A 27,421-nucleotide genomic window follows, 5' to 3' on the forward strand; every position below is an offset into this window, starting at 1 on the left:
ACAAATGCTCAATTTGCTGTACCGAGTTTGGTATCAGGTAATAATGTCCCTATATACATGTTCGCCATACATAATGTCGCCGGGAAAAGTTAATGGCGACATTATATTGTTGACAATATATATAGGGATAGGGGGAGCAGGGGTAGCAATTGTTTGGCAAATTTTTTGCATGGCGACATTTTTGCGGGGACATCATCATATGGAACCCCAAGTTTGATATTGTAGGAGTCAGGAGGAACGGGGACATGACGTACAAAGAGCACAGCACAAACAGTAACAGGCCGCAGCCAACAAGTCTGCCATTTGCCTGAAGATTGCCTTGAATTAGGTTGCACAGAACAATAGGATTTGAATGAGGTGCTTTACGATTAGGCAGGTCTGGCGAAAAAGTGTGTGGGAATTGGCTCGTGTTGGCTTTAGCTCCAATCCGAATCTCACAGACAAATGTGCTTTGATGATCTGGACTAAAAATATTTATCTGTCAGTATGTGCTGCCCTTAATGTATTTGAAAAAATACTAATTTATACAACATACATAAGTATATTTCATTTTGTACTTTTTTCAAAATAAAAGATAAAACATATGTATTTTAATTTAACAAAAATATCAGCAAACACCACCTTGCAAAACAGATATGTGAGTGAAAAGCCTTACCTCTGAATGCTTGTTTTGGTTTGCTATTTCACCGGCTGTCTTTCCATCTTTGGTTTGAATACTTTTATCTGCTCCAAGTTCAAGCAGCTTCAAAACTGTATTTTTCCGTCCTTGACGGGCTGCCCATGTTAAGGCCTTAAAAAAGCAGATGTAATTCACTTAATCAACATCTTCCAATTTAAAATATAACACTATAGTACACATAACATTAAGATATTGCACCTGTCAGCAACATCTTAAGCCTGTACCCTATTGAGTGAAATGATCTCTATCTCAAATATGATCTTAAAAGAGCAAATTACTTGCCTCTCAGGAATGTTCTTTCTAATGGGTGTTCCTCCCACAGATTTCACATCTTTCAAATATATTCTCCCTGCGCAACTGCTCTTCTGGAACTTTTCCATCACCAGGGGGCAACGTGCAGCTCTGCCCGATGCCTCTAAGACTATATAGAGGCACTGCACCCCGTTACCTCAGTTCCATCCTTTAGCCTAGCACTCTGCCGCAGAGGGACAGCAGAACCACGGTGTACTAGCTAACTGTCAAGAGGGGCAGGTAGGGAGGGTGCGAGGAATCTGTGGGAGGAACACCATCAGAAAGAAAATTACAGAGAGTTAAGTAATTTGTTCTTCTAATGGACTTCTTCCTCCTATGGATTCCTCATCTCTGACGGAATCCCCAAGCAGTTCAATGTCCTGGAAGAGGGAGGGTACCAAGGACACCAAATAAACCAGAAAACTCTGCCAAAACAAGCGTCCTGACCAGGCGTAGAATCCAAGCAGTAATGCTTACAAATGTGGGTAAGGAAGCCCACATGGCCGCTTAACAAATGTACAGAACAGAGACTTGTGGAGAATCCTGTGGATCCCCCACTAAAACCCTGCCTAGATTCTCCACTGAGGTGGCCAGGAGAGGGCAGACGCTTCCTCATCACAATCCTGGGGGTGATGTACTGCAGGAGGATCACATGAGTGGAGACCAGGCCCAGGGTAAGGGAGTGATTTCACAGGGTGAGACAAGGAATTGTTCCTCGGATGCTTGTAAAATCATTCCCAGAAAGATTATAGCATCTTGCCATTCTGATGAATTTCAGCCTATGGTTAAAACTAAGCTACTAAAACTTAGGATAAAAAATGTCAAACTGCCACATCTCCAGAACCATTCTTTTTTATCCCTAAAATCACATATCCTCCCCAGTACCAAAGGTATGCCAAAAGCAATGGCGGATATATGACCTTTCCTGTCCCATCTGTTCCTAAAAAGGTTAAACCCTACAATCCCTAATCTAATAACCCCAAGAGAAGACAAATCATCCTTAAACCTTTTACAAAAGTAAGAAAACAGAATGTCTCTCAATATTGGACTACATAGCCACGAGTCCCTCAGGGACTGTGAAGAAAAAGGGCTGCAAGGGCATGCAGACGCCAAGGACATGCAGGCAGGCATGCCTAACAGCTTTTGGCAAGGTCAGGCAATTCATTCTAAGGGCCTGCACCTGAAGCCAATTAACTCACCTAAGCGACATAAAAGGCTGCAGAGAGAGGAATCAGTAGAAAGAAGATGGAGCAGGAGCTGGAAGGTCAGGAGTAGTAGCAGACTAAGAAGAAGAAGCAGGGCAAGAGGCTGGCAGTTCACTAGGAAGCGTGAACACAGAAGGGACTCTGGAGCAAAGGAAGAGCAGATTTCAACTGCAGGTTCTCAGTTGGTCCTGTGCTCACAAACCCTTTTTGGCTGTGGCTGCATTGGAAGAGACTGGGAGGAACTGGCAGTCTTTCCAGGTGCGTCAAATTGCTGTGAATTATATGATAGGTTATTTATAGCGCACTTAATACCCAGAGGTTTCTAAGCGCGGACCCGGGGATCAAACCTGTGTTGCTACGTGTCGTCATGATTTTAAGGTGAGCACGTTTCCCCTGAGCTATCCTCCCGCAGAGCATCCATACGAGGCAGAAGAAATGAATACAAGAAGAAGCAGCGCAGCCCTCAACCGATGTGATCGTGGAACTGGTGAATGAAGCTCTGTATTCCAAATCATCAGGTATACCTTGTTGTTAACTGTAACCAGCATAATTGATTCTCGTGTGTAAGTAACAGCGAGTAAAGTTGTTTGCAGTCGTGGGAAGTCATTATAAACAGGGAATTGTATCACACGCTTGTTTCACTAAAGTTAAAGCGCTCGCATGAACAGAAAGCCTTCATTTTCCCCACTGTTGTACTTGAATTGTTGCTGATCGGTTGCATATCTCCTATATAGGAAAACGGTGCCGATAAACCTTAAAGAAGCAGTAATTGACTTTCCCTTAGTGTTACAACGCTATCTAACAACAAAGAGGTTGTGCATATGAAACTGTTTCCTAAGTCTTATTAAAGCATAATGCTTCCCCGAATAAGAGGGAACGCAGACCATTAAGTGGAAGTTAGTGTCATGGTCATCGGGCCAAGAACGCAAACATTAAAGGGCCACATACACAGGGGGCTCATGAACAACACTAAGCAAGAACATTTATTTGGGACAAGAATGCTTTTATAATAGACATACTACCTCATTTTGGGTGCACAATGCATTTAACATGGGAACTTCCATTCACTAAAGCAGCCCCACGTGTATTCTTGGGTGTGGATGCTGCTATTGGGTTGCCTTGCACATGCTGACTCTCTAGGAGTGGCAGGCAAGCCAGGCCTAGTGGGCGTTCCCACGATCGCAGCTATATAAGCTGCTCTGATCCCCGAGGCAGACGCTTTGCGTTATTCTGCACATCCATGCCTTAACTTTCGAAATCCTGCTTCCTGCCATCATACTTACCACCTGGGGAATCTGCTCTCACCTGTGCGCATCTTCATTGATCACGGCAATCTTCTTCAAATCTTCCGGAACGCTGACATCTTCTTGGCATCGCAGCTCATCTTCACATCTCCCGGAACGATGATATCTTCATCTTGGCACCACTGCACGACGCGCTCTGTTCGCAACAGCAGCACCTGCAAGTGAAAACGAAAGGCAAGGTCAGACACTTAAGACATTCAGTTTAAGGTTGCACTACCACCGAACCTTGCGCTTTTCCTTAAACCATCAATGACCTACTGTGGGACACTGCGGTTTCCATGGGCCCCCCCACAACTGCTCTTTGGCCGCATTTCCACCTATTGGGAAGAATTCAGAAGAGAAACATTATTCAGGAATTAACAATATTGAGAGCAATAATACAAAGACAAAAAAAGAGAGGAGGCAAAGAGAAAACAGAAAGGGATAGAGACAAGAGATATTGAGAGACACTCCCTACCAACCAGGAAAGCATAGCTGCAGCTGGACTGGACTATTACTTACCGATGAACTAGGTCCCATCGACAAGCGCCCCTGCCAGAAGTAGCAGGACAGAGAGCTTATCATCAATAATTAACAGGTGAGCCTTATGGGCCGGTACGTGCCAACAGAAATCACACCTTGGGTAGAAGGGTTTGAGAGGTACAATAGTCACAGATCAGCGCACTCACGTTCTCTCATATCCACACAGGAGCAGTGTCACCAATTGTCACCGCTCACAGCTTATTCGCAGAGGGAAGACCTGACGGAGGTGATCTAACTCCTGGGAGGGCTGCAACCGTGCCCCAACGCCTCTGCAGAACGCAAAGCCTCTAGGACTCTCTGCCTGGGAAACTTCAGAGACAGACCAATGGCCGAATTACTGGGGGAATTACAGGCTTAAGTACATGCTTCAGGGCAGGAGACCAGTGCATTAAGGAGGTATCTTATTGTAACTCAAGAAAGAACTGACGACTTGGCAAGACAGATGCTACAGGCACAAGCAGGACAGGTCCCCTTGCCTGGGATAGCCCATTCTTCCACACCACAGCAATCAACACCGGTTCAGGTGGTTCTTCAAGGGACAGTGCCTCTAGCCCCGCCCAAACGCTTCATCGGTGATCCAAACAAGTTTGCCATATTCATGAACCAATGTCGCCTTTATTTCTTATGCAGACCAGGAGCCTTTCCTAATGATCACACCAAAGTTGCATTCGTACTCTCATATCTAGGAGGCTGTGCGGCAGACTGGTCAATACCATTGTAACTCAAGATGATCCTTTGCTTCGGAACTTTGGGGATTTTCAGCATGAGATGGAGAAATTGTTTGCCCGACATACTCAAGGACAAGCTCTGGACAACGAATTGTTGTCACTCAGACAGGGGAATCAAGATCTATTAACCTACATTGCAAACTTCAATCATCTCATAGTCCAGACCAACTGGCCAGAAGAAAAGGGAACATTTATCGAGGGTTACGTGGAGAACTTAAGGATGTGTTGGCTCAAGTTGTCAACCCACTTGACGAGTGTGCTGACTGTATAGACCTGACCGTGTAACTCGATCATAGGTTGCAGAATAGGAAAATGGATCGAGCCAGAACAGAGAGACGGTCAGTTTACGTGATCCTGTGAGAACCAGACCAAACCACATGAACAGTCTGAACCAATGCAAATCGGTGGATTACGAAGTCAGAAAGAGAAAAAGAAGACAGCAACAGCTCTGCTTATATTGTGTTAAAGCCGGTCACTTCCTCTTTGAATGCCCAGTAAAACCACCCAAGAAAATAGTTGGAGCAACAGACAAAAACAACAAAGAAGTAGTAGTACAGGACTTGGGAAACTCTAATGCCCGGCAAGTGTAGGGGTCCACTTGTCGAGCGAGAAAAAGGAATCCGTGCAGACCTCACATCTAGTCCTTCCGGTACTTGTGGTGAATCACAAGCAACCGTCAAAGAAACATGCCTTGAAGGCGTACATTGACATTGGAGCTGTGGGAAACTACATTGAATAGGCCGACCTCTCCAACAAAAGCAGAAATCGGAAAACGTCACTGCAGTGAATGGTTCTCAGATATCATCTGGCCCGGTGACACAATACACCGAGAAAGTCAAGTTTCTGTTGCAGGATGGGCATCAAGAGGACATTACCTTAGATCTCATTGGAGCTCCTCAGTTTCAGATGATATTGGGAATGCCTTGGCTGGAGACCCATAATCCTAGGATCGACTGGCGAAAACGAGTTCTGACCTTTTCTCCAAGACTTTGCCGACACCTGTTACAACAAAGACGTTGTCAACCTGAAACCAAAGAAAGGAATCGTACTGGACCTCACTGGCTCTTTACCACTTTAATACTTGGATTACCAGGATGTCTTCCAAAAAGAGCAAGCCAACGTTTTGCCCCGCACAGATGCTACGATTGCAAAATAGATCTCGTGCCCGGAGCCCAAATTCCATGCAGCCGAATTTACGCTCTAAGAGCAGGAAAACCAACATCTTAGAACTTACCTGGATCAGTATCTGGCAAACTGTTTCATCTGTCCATCCAAGTCCCCTGCTTCTTCGCCCCTCTATATCGTGCCTAAAAAGGAGGGGGACTTAAGAACCTGTATTGACTACAGGGCAATCAATCAGATCACAGTAAAAAAACGATACCCCTTACCACTTATAGCAGAGCTCCTGGATTAGGTGAAACACGCTCAGATTTACACAAAGCTGGATTTACGAGGGGCCTACCATCTTGTGAGAGTCAAAAAAGGAGACGTGTGGAAGACGGCCTTCTGCACGAAGTATGGCTTCTTTGAATACAAGGTCATGCCCTTCAGGATATGTAACGCCCCGGCAGCGTTCCAATTCTTTACAAATGACGTGCTCTGTGAACTACTGGACATTTGCTGTCTTGTCTAAATAGAGGACATCCTCATCTACTCAAATTCCAAGGAGAACATGTCGGTCATGTCCGGGCAGTCTTAGAGAAGCTTCAACAACACCAGTTGTATACCAAGCTGAAAATAAAATGTTTCTTCCATGTGACCAAGGTCGAGTTTCTCTGTTTCATGCTCACACCACAGGGCGTACATATGGACACACGAAAGGTGGACGCAATCCTCCAATGGCCTTTACCAACATCCACGAAAGGAGTAAAAAGTGTGCTTGGATTCGCTAATTTCCATCGTCGATTTATACCTGGGTTCTCACAAATCGTACACCCAATTGTACTGAGAAAGAACAAGAAATTCCACTGGTCCACAGAAGCTGAAGAAGCCTTTCGGAAGCTGAAACTAGCATTTACCTCAGCACCAGCTCTTCGACACCCTCGACCAGACCTGCCATACGTGGTTGAAAGGGGTGTCCTGTCAAATGTTCGAATGCAAAGGGTCGAATGACCTTGGAAAGTAAAATGAATGAAAAAAAAGGATAGAATTTTTATTTATATATTTTTTTTAGTTTGACATATATAAAAAACTTTTTTATAAAAAGAAAACAGGGGGCTGGTGGGGGGGCATCCGCCCATATTTATTTTTTTTTTAAATCTGATGCTTTTTTTCAGTCATTTCACTGTCGAAAAAAAGGCATTCGAGCCTTTTGTTTTCTAACTTTTAACCTAGAACCGTTCAGAGTTCAAACGTGGCAATGGGAGCGGTATTGCCCCAACGGGACCCGGAAAAACGACAGTTAGATCCCGTCGCATTCTGGTACTGCAAGTTTTCTGCCCCCATATTGAACTACGCAATCACGGATTATGAATTACTGGCAATTAAAGCATTCAAGGCATGGAGACATTCTCTTCTTGGGGCAAGACACAAGGTCACAGTCATCACAGATCACCGTAACTTACAATGCTTGAAGACCGCCGAAGTACAATCCTCGTGTCAACTTCGCTGGGCTCTCTTTTTCGCACAATATGACTTTATCACCTAAAGACCTGGAGTACAGAATGGAAAGGCAGACGCACTATCACGCATGATTGAAGAAAAGAGGCATTCACAACATCCAATCCCGTGGTCATCATTCCTGAAGAACGAATACAAATCAAAAACGCCGCCAACACGTGTGTAGATGACTTAAAAACCAGTTTGCAATCCCAGATGAATCAGTCAACACAACGGGAATGGCTTTTGAAGGGAGACCGGTACACCATTGAAAACAATTACCATATTTTCAAGGACGCTTATATATCCAGGACAAGAAACTGCAAAATCAAATCATCACAAACTATAATGATTCATTAGTGGAAGGGCATCCATGAATAGCCAAAACTCAGCCTAAGATAAAGCAAAACTACTGGTGGCCAACTTGAAGAAAAGATATTGCCCAGTTTCTTGCAACCTGTGGTGCCTGCGCACAACACAAGTCTCAGAAGCAAAACCCTGCTGGCTTACTACGTACCTTGATGGTACCACCAGCACCTTGGCATACTCTATCAATGTACTTTATCACGGACCTTACAACACCATCTTAGTCACTGCGAATTTATTCTCCAAAAAGGCCCATTTCATTCCTCTGAAGGGACTCCCAACTGCGTCGACTCTTGCAACTGTGTTTTTAGAACAAATTGTCCGGTTACATGGATTTCCATCAATAATATCTGATCGTGGAACTCATTTGTTTCTACCTTTTGGCAAAGGTGTTGTACAATTGCCAAAATCCACCTCTGGTTGTCCACAAGCCATCACCCTCAAACTGATGGGCAAACTGAACGAACTAATCAGACATTGGAGTAGTATTTAAGGTGTATGTTACAGCACCCCGAGGACTCTTGGAAAAACATACTCTGGATAGCAGAGTATGCATACAACAACTCAGTTCACACGAGTACTGGGCAAACTCCATTCTATACTGTGCACGGAAGACATCTGCGGACTTCAGTGTTTGATCCACTCGATACTTTGGAAATGCCAAAAATAAAAACCTTGCAAAAAACCATCACTCAGATTCTTGAGGAAGCGACAGAACATCTGACTAAGGCCAAAGAAAGACCAAAACGGTTTGCTGATCGGCACCGAAAAGAAGCTCCTGATTACCAGATTGGTGATAAAGTCTGGTCAGCATCCAGATACATACAGTTGAACAAACCAAGGGCCTTCCGCGCCAGATACGAGGGCCCCTATATTATAAAAGCAATAATCAATCCTGCTGCCATGAAATTGGAGTTACCATCTCAGATGAAGATTCACCCAGTATTTCATGTCTCTCTCCTCAAACCAATGAAACCTAATACACGGATTAGCCCTCCACCTGAGCCCGAAGTACTAGATGGGGAACCGGAGTATGAAGTCAAATCCATCCTGGACTCCAAGGTGATTTGGTCCAAATTGTATTACCTTATAGACTGGAAAGGTTACGGACCTCAAGACCGAACATGGGAACCCAGTGAACACGTCCATGCTCCACGTTTGATCAAGCAGTTCCATTGCAATAATCCCACCAAACCAGGACTGGGAAGAGGACTACCCGTGAGAGGGGCCTTGAGGGGAGCACTGTCATGGTCTTCGGGCCAAGAACGCAAACATTAAAGGGCCACATACACAGGGGGCCCGGGTGGACACAGTCCTGGCGCCTTTGGGGCCAGGCTCATGAATAACAGTAAGCAGGAACATTTATTTGGGACTAGAATGCTTCTATTATAGACGTAGCACCTCATTTTGTGTGCAAAGTATATTTAACATGGGAAGTCTTTCTTACTTACCTGTAACTGTATTTCTCCAGCATTGGTATCTTTCATAGATTCACATGGTTGAATATTCCCCGTTGTCAGACTGGAAATCCTTGGTGATAAAAAATAATTATTAAAATGTTCAATACACATCCCTTCTCCCCTAGAGAATGCATGTAAATACTCCATTGTGGCCTATGAGTCATTCTATTTTGTAGTCCCTCGACCTCACTTTGATCCTATATGGCCCCAACGAATGAGGTGACAGGGTTTAAGCTCCACCCCAGTCAGCCATCTTTAGATTTTGAACCGTAGAAGAACAAGTTACTTTCTTACCTGGTAACGTTCTTTCGATGGGATGGTCCGACGACGTATTCCATATCTATGACAGGTAATGTCCACAGCTGTGCTGCTTCGGAAAAACCTTGGCGTCTGCGTCCTGCGTCGATGACGTCGATACGCCGTCCCCGAGGACCTCCTCCGACGGCCGACGTCACCCGATGTGATAAGTAGGACGCACGACGCCCATAGCCTCAGTTATAGTTTTTTCCCAGAACGTGTGCCACCAGTTTTCTGCCAGTCAGACACACAAGGCCTTGCGGAACGCAAGCTGCAATCGCAAAAGAAATTCTGCAGCGGGGAAGGCAGGGAGGGAGCGATATGGAATACGTCATCGGACCATCCCATCGAAAGAATGTTACCAGGTAAGAAAGTAACTTGTTCTTCGAGGGGATTGGGTCCTCCGACATATTCCATATCTATGACAGACTCCCAAAGCAGTACCAAGCAAGAAGGTGGGAAAGAATTTAGAATACAAATTTAGCATGCCCAATCAGATTGCGGAATAGAGAACTGCCTTGCCAAAGGCCAGATCTTGCCCTCTGATGGAATCGAGGGCGTAGTGACGTACAAAAGTATGTACTGAAGCCCAGGTGGCTGCATCACAGATGTGACGAATAGGAACTCCCCTCTGCAGGGCAGTAGACGCAGCCACTCCCCTGGTAGAATGGGCCCGCAAGCCAGCCGGAGGAAACTTACCCGCCAAGCGGTAACACTCGGAGATAGCTAAAATAATCCAACGAGACAAAGACTGTTTCGTCACAGGTTGTCCCAAATGCTTTCCAGCGTAACCAATGAAAAGTTGCTTTCCAGCGTAACCAATGAAAAGTTGATCGTCCATTTTGACCCGGGACATGCGCGAAATATAAAAACTCAACGCTCTCCTAGGATCAAGCCTATGGAGCCTCTCCTCTTCCTTACCAGGATGTGGAGGAGGATAGAACGCCGGAAGAACAACCTTCTGGCTCAAATGAAATTCCGAAACCACCTTCGGAAGAAAAGGACGACGAACTCTAAGGACAACCCTGTCCTTATGAAACGCAGTGAAAGGTGGCTTAACTGAAAGTGCCTGTAACTCACTCTGAGAGCGGAAGTAACCGCAACCAAAAACACAGTTTTCAGAGTTAACAGCCTCAAAGGGCAAGAATGTAAAGGCTCAAACGGAGCACCCATAAGAAACTTAAGAACAAGGTTCAAATCCCAACCTGGCACCAGAAAAGGTGACGGAGGGAACACATTAGTGAGCCCTTTCAAAAACTGTGAAATTAAAGGAATTTTAAAATAGGAACACTCTACAGACGAGCGCTTAAATATGGGACCAAAGAAAGCAAAAAAGACAGAACCATGGGAATGTCACATTCAAAAGGATCCACATTCTGAACTCTGCACCAGTCGCATAACTTTCTCCAACGGCAACGGTACAGAGACTTAGTTGCCGGCCGCCTGGCCGAGAGCAACACCTCCATCACGTCTTCAGGGAGGTCCCAATCCTTATACCTCAACTTTCAGAAGCCAAGCGTGAAGATTGAGGGATCTGACCTCTGGATGGAGAACCTGACCCCCCTCCCGTGAGAGCAGATCGTCTCGGTAGGGAAGACGACGTGGAGGGCAGATGGACAAGTCGAGAAGGTCCAAGTACCACGTCCTCCGGGCCCACGCCGGAGCAATGAGGATCATCCGGGAACCGAACCTCCTTAACCTCCGCAGCATTGCGGGATGACGGGGACTGGAGGAAACGCGTACAGCAGTGGGAATGACAACTCCACCACGAACGCGTCTCCTAAGGCTCCTTTTGGAGGAAATTCCCGCGAGCAAAACCTTTTGCACTTCCGGTTGACACTAGAGGTGAAGAGATCCACTTGAGGGGTCCCCAAAGGGCGAAGATCTCCAGGAGAATCTCCTGAGCCAACTCCCACTCGTGAGAGATCACGCTCTGCCTGCTCAGAGCGTCCGCCGTCACGTTTTCGTCTCCGGCCAGATGAACTGCCAAGATCGAAACTTCCTGCTGGATGGCCCAGAACTCGAGCTGCATCGCCTCCCTGCACAGGGGAAGTGACCCTGCCCCCCTCCCTTTTTGTTGAGGTAGTGCATGGCCACCGTGTTGTCCGTTAGAATTAGGACACTCTTTCCACGCACAGTCGGCAGAAAAGCCTTCAGGGCTAGCCTGACGGCCCTACGCTCCAACAGATTGATATGGAGTCTGGACTCCGACGGAGACCAACAACCGCTGTCAACTCGTTGGCATGAGCTCCCCATCCCATGAGGGATGCGTCCGTCAAGATAGTTACCTCTGGCCAGGGCAGCCAAAATGGGGCCCCCTTCATCAGATTGCCCTCGACGGCCCACCACAGAAGGTCCCGGGCTACCAAGGGCGGCACCTGAACAGGGTCCGACAGCCTGCCGGAGGACTGAGACCACTGGAGCTTGAGTGCCCACTGCAAAGATCTCATCCGCAGACGGGCCTCTGGCACCAGAAGAATGCAGGATGCCATAAGGCCGAGCAGTCTCAAGAACTCGGACGCTGGGAGATCCTGGGCAAATTGAAACTTGTTCACCATCTGCTGAATGTGAAGAGCCCTCAGCTGAGGAGGAAAACACTGCCCCAGGGACGTGTCGAGCACTGCTCCGATGTACTGGAGCTGCTGCGTTGGCGTCAAATGGGACTTCTTTAAATTGAGGGAAAGCCCAGCCTGTGAAGGGAGTGGCAGGTGACGGACAGATGATCCAGGACTTGCTCGGGAGAGCTCCCCCTGATCAACCAATCGTCCAGGTAGGGGTAGACGTGAATCCCCCCTTTCCTGAGATGCGCTGCCACCACCACCATGAGCTTGGTGAAAACCCTCAGGGCGGAGGTCAATCCTAACGGCAGGACCCGAAACTGAAAGTGCGAGTCGCCAACCGCGAACCTCAGGTACTTCTTGTGCTTGGGATGGATTGGCACATGGAAGTAAGCATCCTTGAGGTCGAGACACACCAACCAGTCCTGAAGTTGAAGGGCCTGGAGGACTTGAGAAAGAGTCACCATCTTGAACTTGTCCTTCCTGAGGAGTTTGTTCAAACCGCACAAGTCCATGATGGGTCTCAATCCCCCGTCTTTCTTCGAAATCAAAAAATAAGGGGAATACCATCCCTTGTTCCTCTCCGCTACAGGCACCAGTTCTATGGCGCCTTTCTCCAGCAGGGCTTGAATTTCCTGCGCAAGGAGCGTATCCGGACACTTCAAAGAGAGGTTCCCTGGTGGATTGTCATGGGGCCTCTGCCGAAAAGGAAAACAGTAGCCGTGGGTTATGATCTCCAGAACCCACACATCTGAAGTAATGGCTTGCCACTCTACAAGATGCTGCGCCAGCCTTCCCTCAACCGGCGAACCATGGGACCTGGCCTCATGACTGAGTGGTAGCGGCTGCGGCGTTGCCTGAGGGCAAAGAGGCAACTGCGCGAGCGGCTTGGCACCTCGAGTACCTTTGTTTCCACCTCTGGCACTCTTACAATGGCCTCTTTGACTGCTAGCTCCCCTCGCTTTACTGAAGGACGAGTAATAGCGAAAGGAACCTCCCCTCCATTGCCGTCCCCTAGGACGAAAAGGCGGAGGTTGGCAAACTGCAGCGCCCAATGACTTTGCTGCAGCTTTGGAGGTCTGCAATCTCTCAAGGCTTTTGTCAGCCTTTCTGCCAAAAAGGTGACCAACGTCAAAGGGCATGTTGAGGAGCCGGGACTACACATCAGGAGCGAACCCAGACTTCCGCAACCACGCAAACCTGCGCATTACGGTGCTCGCCGCCATGGTCCAGCTGACAGAATCTGCCAAGTCCAAACCCGACTTAACGGCCGCACACATGGCATCCTTGCCATCCTGAACCATAGCAAGGAAACCATCCCGTTCGTCCCCTTCGGGAATATGTTCAGCCGCTAATGCAACACAGTTCCACAGAGTGTGTGTGAAACGAGACAAAGTACATATGGAGTTGGCCGCGTGAAGCGCCATACCCCCCGAAGAAAACACTTTCTTCGCCCAGCCGTCAAAACGTTTGTCGTCCCTATCCGGAGGGATGGTAGGATACGACGCCTGCTTTGCCGGGGCCGTAGCCGCCTGCACCACCAAATTCTCCGGAGTGGACAAGTAGCAGGGGTCGCTACTGGCTGGACGGTATTTTCGCGACAAAGACTTGCCCACTGCCGGGAGACTCTCCGGAGCAGTCCAAGCCGCCGCCACCCTTCTCTGCAGAGCCATATGAAACGGCAAAACCGGGTCAGTGGGGGGACCGAGATCAAGGATGTCCGTGAGATCATCCTGAACGAACTCCCCTGGGGGAGCTAACCAACCCAAGTACTCGGTGACCAGAGACATAAGGCGCCGATATGGAGAATCGGCATGAGTGCCAGGCTCCGGCCTACAAAACTCCACCTCCGGAGAGGTGTCCAGTCCACTGGCATCATGCAGTGACTGCCTCAGGTCATCAAACTGGCTATGGCCCGAGATAAGCTCATCTGGAACCGGAACCAAGCCGTCATCAGAGCCTTCATCACCTTCTGAAATGTACTCCAGGCGGGGAGAGGAAGACCTCTGGGAACCAAAGCAGTGCCTGACCTTAGCCAGAGACTTACTAGGGGTAAACCCCGTGCCACAGGGCCCCTCCACCACCGCCTCGAAAGGCGTTGATGGCGCCGAACGAGTCGGCGCCGGCGTCGACAGAAAAGTTGTCGACGTCGAGCGAATCGGCGTCGACGTCAGCTGCAGCGCCGCCAGCATCGGCGGCATCGACACAGGCCTCGAAGCCGTAGCTCCGAGCGTGTCCCTCGACGACCTAGGTGCCGACAGCGTCGACGACCCCCTCGGAGGCGGAGCCTCGAGAGAAATCGTCGACAACCTCAGCGCCACGAAGATGGAACAGGATCACGCGGTCTCGAGCGCGTCGAGGACCGGGACCTGGAATGGGCATGGCGAAAACGGCTACCCTTGTCCGAGCGGGACCTCTCCCGCAAGCCGTGCCGACCACCCGAGCCCGAAGGCGTACGAGCGGTGTCTCTCCACCGGTGCCGACCGACCCCACTCGCTAGCATCTGCTTCCCGAAGGAAGCCCATTCCTCCGGTGTCGCTTGCATGGAGGGATAAGCGACCCGCCGACGGGCGGAGTCCTCGGAAGAGGACGGGGAAGGCGACCTATGCCGGCGGTGCCGGGAATGCCTCGAAGAGGCGGAGGAGTGGCGAGAGCGACTCCTGGAAGGAGACCCACTAGACTTCCGACGATGACGCGGAGAGTCGCCCCTCGAGTCATCCGTCGAAAGCCCCGCAGACCTCGACTTCCGGGGCTTAGACACTCGGCCTACCGACAGCTTCTTCTTGCTTTCCCGCAAGGCCTTTGCCGTGAGCGACTGGCAGTCGACACAATTGTCCGTATCGTGGGCCTCCCCGAGGCACCAGAGGCAGGCGTCGTGCGAGTCCCTGACCGACATCTTGGACCCACAGTCCCTGCATTTCTTGAAGCCCGGACGCGGGGTTGAAGACGAAGTAGACATCGCCACGAACAGGTCTCCACAAAAAACCGAACAGGTTCAACGAACCGAGAATCGAAAACAGTTGGAGGAGGTCCTCGGGGACGCCGCATCGACCTCATCGACGCAGGACGCAGACGCCAAAGATTTTCCGAAGCAGCACAGCTGTGGACATTACCTGTCATAGATATGGAATACGTCAGAGGACCCAATCCCCTCGAAATACAGTTACAGTTAAGTAACTAAGACTTCTCCAGCATTGGATCTTTCATAGATTCAGATGCTTGAATAGAATACCAAGCAGTTAAAGCATGCCACCATATATAAGCATAGATGCAGAAAAGTTATTTCTGACAAACCTTTACCATGTAGCAACACAACGGTTACCTACTCAGGAAAAGGAGGCTGGTCCTTTCTTATGCAAAGAGGTGGGGGAGCACTGCCTGTCCAACTGCAGATTCCTTGTTGGTATCTTCTGTTAAGCAGTAGTGTTTGGCGAACGTGTGCAGAGTGCTCCAGGTAGCGGCTGTGCAGATGTCCTTCAAGGGTACCCATGCATGAAACGCGACTGATGCCGCTCTCCCTCTGGTGGTGTGTGCTGAAGGCAGTCTGCAGAGGGGGTCGCCCTTCAATTGATGACAATGGGTGATGCATAACGAGACCCATCTTGCCAGACTTTGTTTGGAGATATGTTGCCCTTTTGTGCGGCCAACGAAGGCAATGAACATTCTGTTACATAAGCGGAACACCTTAGTTCTCTGAAAGTAGAATTTCACAACCCTAGTCGCATATAGGGAATGTAAAGCTCTTTCCGCCTCCCAGGTATGGTTCCGCAAGAAAGATGGTAGAACAATGCACTCTGAGAGTGTCATTTCCGATTAGACCTTGGGCAGAAACTTTGGGTGTCTCCTCAAAATGACGCAGTCTTGCTGAAACAAAGTAAAAGGAGGTTCTGAAGACAAGGTTTGTTATTCACTGACCCTCCTGGCCGAAGTCATGGCTATCAAAAAAGCTGTTTTCCAAGATAAGCATTTTATGTCACATCTGTCAATGGATTTGAAAAGGGGTTCCATGAGGGCCGTTAGCACAGTGTTTAGGCTCCAGGAAGGAACTGATGAGGGCGTAGGAGGGTAAGTACGCATCAACCCCTTCAGGAAGATCTTGATGGCTGCAAGAGAGAATGACGACTGCGATTCTGGAGTCGTCGTGTATGCCGATATGGCCGACAGGTGAACCTTGATGGTGGATAGGAGAGACCTCTCTTAGCCAAATGTAATAAGTAAGGTAGTATCTGTTCTACCAAAGCTGTAAGTGGGTTGATCGTATGTTTCACACCACTTAGAGAAGCTGGTCCTTGTCCGCACAAGGTGATCCTTGTCGAGGGGGCTCTAGAGGCCCGGATTAGGTCCCAGCAGTCCGCCAAAAGGTTCAAGTTCATGAGTTTGCGCTTCTCAGGAACCAGGCCTTGAGGGAGAGGCTCGCTGGGCCATGGTGGAGGACTTTGTAGTTCTGCTGAGTCAAGAGGTATTGATGTGCCTGGTGGCGAATTGGATGCCACCGGGATAGATTCTGCAGTCGGATACCAGATCTGTCGCGCCCAGTCCGGCGCTATTAGGATCATGGAGCAATTCTGTTACTTCATTCTGCGCAGAACTCTGGCTATGAGTGGAATGTGGGGAAAGGCATAAAGGAACTTCCCTGTCCAGTCCACCAAGAATGCATCTCCTGCTGACTGATGTTAGAGTACCTTGAGGCAAATACTTGATATTTTCTGTTGACTCCAGTGGCAAAGAGGTTGATCTGTGGATGGCCCCATACGGAGAAAATCTGTTGAACTTCCTTTTCGTCTAACTCCCATTCGAAGGATGACGCGTACTCCCCGCTCAGCTTGTCCACTAAGACATTGTCCACTCCCGGGAGATGTTCCGCCCTGATCTGGACTTTGCGATTCAAGGCCCATGACCATAGTAGTTGAGTTTCCTGTGATACGATCTCTGACTTCATGCCTCCTTGCTTGTTTGTGTAGTGCATGGAGGTTGTATTGTCTGTCTGGATGGTCAAGACTTGACCCGTCACTACTGGAAGGAAAGCTTTCAGTGCCCAACGTATCGCCCTGAGCTCTAGGGCATTTATGTGGAGCTGTGATTCCTGGTCTGACCAAGCCCCTTTTGTCTGGAGGTCCGCCAAGTGCGCTCCCCATCCCGACGCATCTGTCCTTAAAAGAAGAGTAGATGTTGGTGCCTGGAATTCCAACATCGAAGTGCCTTGTGCACTGCCGTAGGTATCTGGACTACATCGTCCCATGAACCCATGGCTTGTTTCCATTGGTGGTCCAGGGCCTCCTGGATTGGTCTCATGCGAAGTCTGCAGTTTGGTATGAGAAATTTATATGAGGACATCATGCCCAGGAGGGATTTGAAAGAGCGTACCGTGGTCGTCTCTTTTTCTAGGAACAATGATGTCGAGCGGAGGATAGCTGTTATTCTGTCCGCCAATGGTCTTAGCCTGGGAATGGTGGTGTCGAACTCTGCCCCCAGAAAAAGAACCGTCTTGCTGGGGGAGGATTTTATGTTTATCGTGTTTGTAATATCCCTAGTGTGACATCAAAAGTACCCATGATCCCTCATGCATCGAGGTCCCTCCGATAATTTTTTTCTGACCAGAGGGAGTATAACGTATAAGTGTGGAGGCTAGGTAAGTTAAAATAAGGTGTGAAAACATGTATGATTTACCCAAGAATATTTAAATGCAAGAGGAGAGGAAGGACGGGCGCATTTGAATCTAAGCAGATACAAGCATCAGAATTACGTTTAAAGTTTAAAGTATGTAATGTATGCCTTCTGAAGCTTGTGAATCTGCTTAGAATCACATGCTTTGCATAGATTAGCGAGCAGTACTTGGAGAAGGAGGTGGCTTATTTGAAGTTAGAGCAGCAAAGAGAGGTTCAACCCCTTAACTGCCATGGGTCTCTGCCACCCCACGGTAGCGAAAAGGCCCTTTTCGGTGATTTCGGTAAGTCGCCATTCAATCCCTTTTAACTTTTTTGTTACATGAGATGTCACAGCCAAATCTGGACTCTTTTTCCCCACATGTAGGGGGTCGTAGCCACCCAGGAATCCTAATTTGCTGTAGCGGAATGAGAGAAAATAGCCAAAAAGGGAGAATATTTTTTTTTTCTTCACAAAATGCCAAAAAAAGATGTACTAAGAAGACTGGGGTTTTTTCCTTGTAAATGCAAGGAACAAATGGTTTGCTGTGCTGAATTCCCCATTTTCCAGGCTTTCAAGAACATGCTGAGTGGAAACCAGAAAAACATTTTGATATGGTTACCAACCGTTTTGTGACAGGTAGGTCGATTTTGGCCTGTTTTTCCAATAGGACATGCATGGACGGAATGGAAGAAAAGGGTAGGAAAGCTGAATGGGAGGACAGAAAGGGATGCATTTCTGAAAAGTAGACAACATTCCAAGTTTAAGATGGGGTGATTTGCGTAGGTCGGGCAACAACTATGTAGGGAAAAATTACATAGTTCAAGGAAAAAAAAACAGGAAAATGACAGAAAAAAAGGTATGTGGTGGACATGGTTGACCCGGTAAGGCAATGGCTTCTCTGAATTTTGAGAAAAACAATGCTCTGCTACATTCCCCCGACTCTTCCAGTTAGGAAATCGCACATTGTCTGTAATGTTTCACAAAACAAACAATACCACAAGCCAAAAACTGAGCCATGGTACACAGGAGTTTTGTGCTTACGGCCTATAAATACGTACTTAGCATGTGTAAATAAGGAAAAGAAATGTGGTGAAGGAGGGCAGGCAAAATTTTTTTGAAATGGCACAGGCAGACCTTTTTGAAGGTTAGGTAACTTGTGCAGGTTACCAAAGTGTATAGTGCCTAAAGCAGAGACAAAATGTAGGTCACATTTGGGAAATGAAAGGGTTGTGTGACAAAGGGCAGCAGCAAATGGGTCGAAACGTTATGAAAACCACGCCAACACAACAAATGTCGTACCTTCCTGCGTTCCCACAAGTGTCCCAACGAAAAAGGTACCTCACATGTGTGGGTGCACCTACCTGGGTGCAAAGCGAAAAGCCTAAAACACAGGTAACCCCAAGTCTTTCGACACAGCAGATTTGCAGGAATTCCGCTCATGTGGACAACCTACAGATTTGGGCGTAGGGTGTGGAAGCTACCAAGGAAAACAGGTAATACCATGCATTTCCGTAAATAGGACAACCGTGGGAATCCACAGAGGTCCGACTTCCGCCAATCGGCCCAGAATTTATTACCCACAACCCCCAGCAAAATCTGAAATGTGGCATTTTTTTTCCCCCACATTTCACTGCTCACCCACCGAAACACGTCGCCAACAACACATGGCCTACCTTCCCGCGTTCCAACAGGTGTCCCAACGGAAGCGGTACCTCACATGTGTGGGTGCATTTCGATATGAATGCGGACTAGATCGCAAACAAGTCTCATATGCTCTTGCATTCTAGTAGCGGTTTGCGAGATGGGAATGGGTGCCTCTTCTTGTTCTTCGCAGGTTTCCCAGAGCATGTCTAGGACATCACTAGGCTCTCTATGATAAAGTCGTTCGAAAGGAGAGAATCCTGTAGGGGGCCGAGGGGTTTTCCTTATTGCAAATAGTGCCCAAGGGATCATTCGGACCGAGTCTTTCCCGTCCTTATCTACCAATTTCCGTAGGATTAATTTCAGTGTTTTATTGAATCTTTCCACCAAGCCATTGGTTTGGGGATGGCATACAGAGGTTCGTAAGGTAATATTATGGAGCAGCTCTTTGACTTCTGCCATAAGCTTGCTCATAAAATGTGAACTTTGATCGATTAGTATTTCTTTGGGAAAGCCGACTCTGGAAAAATACGGTAAAAGGTGTTTAAGGATTTGCTGTGTGGTTTTGTTACGCATCAGAAAGTCTTTGGGGTATCGGGTTGCATAGTCAACAATCACCAGGACATATTTGTTGCCTAATCGGGATGCTTCTAAAGGTCCAATGATGTCCATCCCGATTCTTGAAAGGGGGATTCCTATGATTGGTAAGGGATTCAGAGGGGCAGGTAGTGGGATGTGCGTGCTATTTTTTGGACAAATGTCACATGTCTGAACAAAGATTTTGATGTCAGCGTGGATACCTGGCCAGTAAAACTTCCCACTGATATGTGCTTGGGTTTTGGAGTGCCACAGTTTGACAGTTGCTGCCAGGCACAGGTAGAAGGGACAGAAACGAGGACTCTCCCAACTCCCTCACTCCGCCTCTGAGACAGGACTGACTCTGGCAAGCAACCTGGTAGGTATGTCCCTGGCCCCAGGTTGAGAGGGGTCCCCATACATTGACAGGGACAGGTCCCTGATCTGTCAGAGTGGTGACACAAAGCATATTTCTGGTCTACACAGCAATTTAAGTGAGGCCACAGCCAGATTACTGCACTGCACATTATCAAAGCCACTGGGCTTACATTACTAAACCTTAAAATCTTAACAACCAGATTTCTTATGGAACTCTAGGACAACCGCTACATTTTGGTTGGGGGTATTCCAGGTTTTAGTCTACTACGGAATCCACAAAAAAGTCTCTGAATTTTGACTACCTATGTAAGAGAAACCATTCCAAAGCTTTGTCTTGCATAATATACATTGGGAAGAATATCTTTGCCTTACAAGTGGGTTTCCAAACTCAAAAAACATTTGCATTAATAGGAATATACCAGAAATCATCTTACTGTATAACCGTTTTCATCTTGGAGATTAATTTCTGCAGCATGGGCAACAAGAAGAGCAACAACATGAGAATGGCCTTCTCGAGCAGCAAACATTATTGGAGTCATTTTTTTCCTGAAAGCAAAATAAAACATTTCAGCCAATAAGTGTACAGTTCGCCATAATATCCATCATCACTAAAAAGAAAGATGTGAATCAATAAAACTAACTTGTAGATAAAATGCTTAAACACTTTTAGGAGTGTTTTATTTATGACGTCACTGGCATGTGGTCTAGAGAGGCCAATCTATTGTGGATGTGCAGTGTTTTCACAAGGTTTCAGCAAACACTCACTGTTAGACTGGACAGAGTTGTAGGACTTCAACTCTTGTGAACACTGGTTTAACTGGTACAGGTCATTCACAAGGGAGACCAAGTAAAAGACTGGCCATACAAGGTATATGGAAAATATATGCAAGTATTTATTTAACAAATATTCTGTGCCATAAATGAAGATCAACTAAATGGTAAGTAATATACGTACATATGTTCATTTTTTTATTGTCGTTTTGAAGGGTTACATTTTTTGGCGGACTAGGTTTATATTTTGGGTGCGTACAAAGTTGTGTTAATGAATTAACAGCTATTATAATTTAACATTTGCCATTAAATGTACATTTGTGATAAAAAAAATATACATATTATATATGAGAAAACATACTAAAGAAAATGGCACTGCTTCAAAAGCTCACAGTATTCCTGAGCAACTATAATGGTCCTCAAACGTATCCAGCTCAGGATTTATTAAGGTGCAGAGTGCTTTACAACTGCATTAATAAAAAGAGAGAAGAGTGGAAAAAATAACGAGCAAAATTAATTTGTTCAGAAATCTTTCTAGTTTATTCTTGATCTTACAGTCAAGAAATCAAAAATAGACTGTCAAAGTTCCTGCGTATCGGTCAAAAACACACCCTTTCAGGTAACCAGCCGGAAACCATTTTCAAATGGAGTCAAACATATTAGATCCACACACATGAAGTATATATCCATATAAACTGGGCTGGAGTTGAATCCCACCTCTTGAGAAGAAAGCTGGAGTCAGTATCTAAATAGTGGCACCATGGTGAACACGAATAATGGTGTAGTACCAGTATTCTTACTATTAAAACTCCAACTTGTTAAGCTTTCTAAAATAATCAGGATATATAATCGAAGTGTGATCTTTTTTTCAATTTTTATGTCTGTAAAAACAGAGCAGAAGGAGAGCACCCAGAGCGCCATCCTGAAGAGCGCCCTCGGCACCGGTCAGAGCGATAGAGATACCACGCAGCAAGATCCTGCGGCGCGGCCCCACCGACCGCGTGTACCGCAATGGCAGCGAGGCACTGCTCCCCTTCGTGAGGCATACCGGTAAGGAGCGGGTCAGGAAGGGGGGTGCTGCGCAAAGCTGCACCCACAAAACCCGAAGTTCTCCTTGCCCCACCTACACCAGGAGCGGACTGTCGCAGTGGGAAGCGGTCTGGGCAGCTCTCGGTAGAGCACCAGCAAAAGAAAGGAACAACAAATCCTTCTCTCGGCTCGCCTCCCGCAGCCGGCTATTTCTTTTTCATTTCTTTCGCCGGCATCCACCCACGAGACGAGCGCCACACACAGGGCCTCAATAGAGCTAATCCTACAGAACATTCCAAGCAGCGCATGGAACGCGCATATGTGTATGAGCGCCCAAACCGCCCGTTCATACAGACTTCCCCGTATGCCTGCAGCCAGTGACAAGTTCTAAAGAAACAGACTGCCTTGCTCTGAGAGGTAGGTTCCATATGCAAGTATAATCCTGGTTGCGCCAAACCATCAATCTAGTAAGCACTTTGGTGAATCAAAGGGCTCCTCTGGAGAGTATCTAGTTAATGAAAAAATTAAAAATGCTTAGACCTTGGTGTATTTAAGTGCGATCTGCAGCCCGGACGCAGCTCCGGCGAGAGCAACAGCCAGGAAGATCGGGGGCAGACTCAGTGAGGAGCCCAGGCAAGCCAGTGGAGCCCAGAAAGACCTCCGCCTGAGCTGCAGCACGGCAGCACTATCAGCTGCAACAGACCGCAGTCTACAACAAGGAGGTATCTGCCGCAGAAGCCCTGGGATCCACAGGGGGCGTAGCGCAAGCCCCAGTGTAAGCGGTCACGCTCCAGCGCGACAAGGGTGGCAGATGTCAGGGCAAGACCCAGTGAGGACAATCATTGAACCGCAGCGCCTCCCCCTAAGGTCTGCAGCGCTGGATCATCCGCAGCAGAGGAGAGCGAGGCAGTGCCTGCCTAGAGACACGCTCCCCCAGCGAGGCCAAGCTGCAGCGGTCCTGACAGCACAGGGTACCGGCCATGTGACACTCGCTCCAGGGGCCCACGAATGGATCTGCCAGGAGCCCGGCCACCTCGTCCTGGAGGCAGCGACCTGGTGTGCGAAGCCTGAGGCGGATTGGCAGTAGTGGGAGCGGTGCGTGGAACTGCTCGCTGCATGCCAAGAACCCCAGCAACAACCGGAGCGGAGACTTCACTGCCAGATCCGGAGAAGAACCACCCATAGCCCGGGGCAGCGCCAGCCCGCGCTGCAGAGTGCCATGGCTGGGCTCCGTGGGTGCGCTGGTGTCCGCTCATACCCCTGCTGAAATAGAGCGTTGTTGCAGCCCGGGGCCTGGATAATCTGAGCCATAGAGAGCTGTCTGCCTCATAAGACTGGGTCAGAAGCCACGCCAGTACTGCCTGCCCCTACGGTTCCCTGTTCTGACCTTGGTGGCAGGGGGTGGTGCATGCGTGGCAGTCTAACTGTGCAAGCGACCGTAACTGGGGCCCAGCAACCTCTGACTACTATCGAGCCACGAGAGACCCTCTCCCACTACCAGCCCTCAGAGGCGGACTGACAACCTGTGACCCACAGCACAGAACGCAGCCTCCCATGCACTGCTCCCTCCTACTGCCTATAACTTTAAAGAGTACAGAGTCAGCAACAAGCCCCACGAACAACGCAAAGCAGAATTACTAACAGCTGTATACGGCAAATCAGGGATGTAAGCTGCTGCAGCTCCACGGGTGCAGGAGCCAGTGGCCACATCGCAACACAGCTCCATCGTGCCATTGGATGTCGCAGTACTCAGCGCTACTCATTGGCACACCACAGGTCTTGCCTGTGTTTACTGCCTAGCCCTCCAAGCCCAAGATAAACGCTGGGCACAGTGGGGACCCCGCACAGGAACACTGAGACATCTACCTCTGCGGTGCATTGGGGTGAGAGCCGCTGAGTCGTTGAGCAACTAAGGCGGGCTGCCCTCCCCCGCCGACTGCCGTGTGCGCTGTGAGCGAGCGGCTTGGTCGGAGAGGGGTCGAGGGTTATCCTGCGACATTCAGGAGATACAGTTCAGCCAGATACAGGTACGTGAGGTGGAGATAGTGGGCCACATACAGCCTTTGCAACACGAGAAGCGTAACGGCTAATACCAGAAGGAGCCCTGCAGCAACACGCAGGGGCACGAACCCAGCTGGTACCTAAACAGGGATTAGTCTGCACGCCCGCATAGACTCTACTACGCAAAACTGGCACATATTCGCTGCATACAGGAATAGCGACTCACACCATACAAGCAACATATAAACAGTGTAAGCCATACAAGGAAACATAGCCTCGCATCCATGCCATTAATCCTTCGCGGCCGGATGTAGGGGAACCGCTGGATGGCAGGAAGGTGGAAAACGACATGACAAACAGCAAAAGAAAGATGGCTACGAATAAAGGGACCAGCCCAGACCACCTCCACGCCCTTACAGTGCTCCCACCAGGGCTCCTTCTAAAAAGCACTGTCACAGAGGAGACCCAGTCATCAGCAACCACAGTAATGGCCTTACTAAAAGCCTATTGTGACCGGAGAAGAGAGACGAAGAGGAGCAAGCCCATCCCACAGCAACCCAAGGCAGAGACAAGCAACCTATCAACGTGCTAAGACGGACCATGCTGGCGAGACAGTCCCCCGAGTGCTTCCCTTGAAGGAGGAGATGAACCGAAAACAGTGAAAGAAGTGGAAGCATGGAGGAAAGGGACCCCTCTAGTGCCACATACAGCCTTTGAAACACGAGAAGCATAAAGGCTAATACCAGAAGGTGCCCTTCAGCAACACGCAGAGGCACAATCCCAGCTGGTACCTAAACAGGGATTAGCCACCCAAGAGGATACTCACATTGATCCCAAGAGGCATTGACCGCTCCATACAGAATATCTCAGATGCCAGGGGCTAAACGAGGCCTGGTCATTCGAAGATGGGAAATCGAGCCAAAACCCAAGTAGGACAACTTGAAAAGTGCTGGAGACAGGGGCGGCGAACGGACAGCAAATCACCTCCTCCCCCTCTCAAGCCCCAACCCCCCGGTACGACCAGACTACTCGAAGGCATCAGCAATAAACACCATGGCGTCGGATAAGGAGGAACTCCTAAATTGTCTGAAGGGGATGGAAACCAGACTCACAAACACATTTCACAATCAACTGGAGCAAATGAAGGAGGAACTGAAATCCTCCCTCCAGGAGGTAGGCAGAGAAATGGTGGATCTGGGAGGCAGGATAGATGTTGAAAATGGTCTGTCAAACGTAACAGAAGAAACTAGCTACAACAGTGTCCTACTAGACCAGCTAGATAATTCAACAACCAACCTGGAACTACAGGTGGAAGACCTTGAGAACTGCTCAAGGAGATCTAAAATTAGGGTCCAAGGCCGAAACGATCCAAGATAAAGACCTCAAAGACACTTTGCAACAATGCTTTAGCAACATGCTCCCGGACATGCAGCCAGACCAAATTGGGTTTGATCATGCACACAGAGTTGGCGCAAAACGGAATGACCCCGGCACAAGGCCTAGGGACGTCATGATAGCAGTAACGTCCTATTGCCTGAAAGAAGATATCCTGAGGGCAGCAAGGCTCCATAACGACCTCACAATCAATGGCTCCCGCATTCAATTGTACCAGGACCTAGTTTTGGTCACCCTACACAAGAGAAGAATGATGCAGCCAATTACAAAAGCACTCCAAGTAAAGCAGATACAATACAGATGGACGCATCCGTTTGGCCTTTCCTTCACATGGGAGGGCAAGCAGAAGAAAATGAACACCTGTGAGGAGGGCCGTTCAATCCTACAGCTGGAGGAAGACCAAGTTCGTCCAAACGACCATCCGCAACGCAACTCTCCAGGCACAGCAAGCAAACCCTGGGAATGGTCAACCGAAAAAAGGCAAAAGTCAAGGAAGGCAGAAAAGACCACAGCCCTACAAGAGAGCCAGGAATAACTGGCGGTGGAAATGCTGCAGGTCAAACATCCTACAAGAGAGTTAATTACCTCAGAACGATGGTCGTGGACGATAGTACACAGATTTGTACAGAACCCACATGGAGGAAGAACAACAACAAGTTTTGGAAGCTGCATCAGGATAAGGTCAGATCCTGGCAGAGCAAAGACTGGGAGCAAGTTAAGGCCCAATACCTAGGGAGGAGAGATGGGTGGATTTTTTCGAATCGAGGCCGCATCTATTCTCAGTTGGGTGGTGGAGCATGGGGGGTGGGGGAACAGGGAAAAAACCAAGAGTTGTAGCGACCGAACAAGCTAGAGACCTAGAGGCCAGAAGGGGTATCGAAGTTGAGACGAGGAAAAACCAGGTGCAAGTAGAGGAGAGGGAGATACGTGCGGTAGGGTAATGCCAATTGCGATGGCTGAAGTGAATATAGTATCAATTGATGTCTTGGGTTGAACTCTCCAGCGAAGCGTAAGGCGATCCTGGGCAGACTAGAAACGAAGCAAGCCAGGATAGCACTCCTCCAAGAGACACACCTCCTGCAGAAAGATGAAAAGAGGTTGCGCAATAGGTAAATCCCGATACAAATCTCCTCCAGCGGGAAAAAAACAAAAGGGGTAGCCATCCTCTGTAGTCGGGATCTGGAGTTCCAGAAAAGGAAGGTGTTAAAAGATAATGAGAGCAGATATGTTGGGGTCAAGGGCACAATCAAAGGTTAGATGTACACGATCTTGGCAGTCTATGTACCCAACGAAAAACAGGACCAATACATAGTCAGACTGCTCCAGAAAGTCGGTGGGTGGTGCGAAGGCCAGATAATCATAGGGGGAGACTTCAACTGTGTAATTGACCCACAGTTCCATGAGACGCTCCCCCCGATGGCTGCAGACCAAAGGAATAGACAGGCCCTAGGTAAACTATTCCGTGATTTAGAAGTGATTTAAACGTGGCGTTTCTTAAGGGGAGAAAATAGAGAATACATGCATTTCTCGGCTGTGCATGGCGGTTACTCGAGAATAGGCACGATACTCGTCTCCTCCACTCTGATCCCTAACGTGACGAATATTGAGATAGTGGTGCAGTACCTGCCAGACCATGCCCCTGTGGCAGTGACAACAGAACTAGCAAAGAGCAGCAATAGGCTGTGGCCACAATGGAGGCTAAACGACGCGATCTTAAAAGATATAGCTCTCAGAGCACACATGGAAAGCACCATTAGCAACTATTTCAGGGAGAATGATAACGGGGAAGTGGACTGGAGAGTAGTATGGGATGCAAGGAAGGCAGTAGTCGGAGGGGAATTTATAGCCCAAGGTGCACAATACTACAGGGAGAGAGCTTTCATTACACGTAGACTGGAAGAGGACCTAAAGGAAGCTGAAAAGCTACATAAGACACGCCAAACCCCAAAGACACTGCGTGAGCTCAGAAAGACCAG

At 48.3% G+C, this 27,421-nt stretch overlaps 1 protein-coding gene across 3 annotated transcripts in view; it reads right to left on the reverse strand.

Annotated features, from left to right (window-relative positions):
- The window catches only part of ASZ1 (ankyrin repeat, SAM and basic leucine zipper domain containing 1), an 850,966-nt gene that overhangs the window by 535,023 nt on the left and 288,522 nt on the right, over window positions 1-27,421 (reverse strand). For all 3 annotated transcript variants that reach the window (XM_069627941.1, XM_069627942.1, XM_069627943.1), the window contains 2 exons: window positions 20,684-20,795; window positions 656-790 (listed from right to left, as the gene is read on the reverse strand). In XM_069627941.1, the coding sequence (XP_069484042.1) occupies window positions 656-790; window positions 20,684-20,795 (247 nt within the window). The remainder of the gene's footprint in view (window positions 1-655; window positions 791-20,683; window positions 20,796-27,421) is intronic.

This window comes from Ambystoma mexicanum, chromosome 12, assembly GCF_040938575.1.
Source record: "Ambystoma mexicanum isolate Mex_15411 chromosome 12, UKY_AmexF1_1, whole genome shotgun sequence".
Taxonomy (NCBI): Eukaryota; Metazoa; Chordata; class Amphibia; order Caudata; family Ambystomatidae; genus Ambystoma; species Ambystoma mexicanum.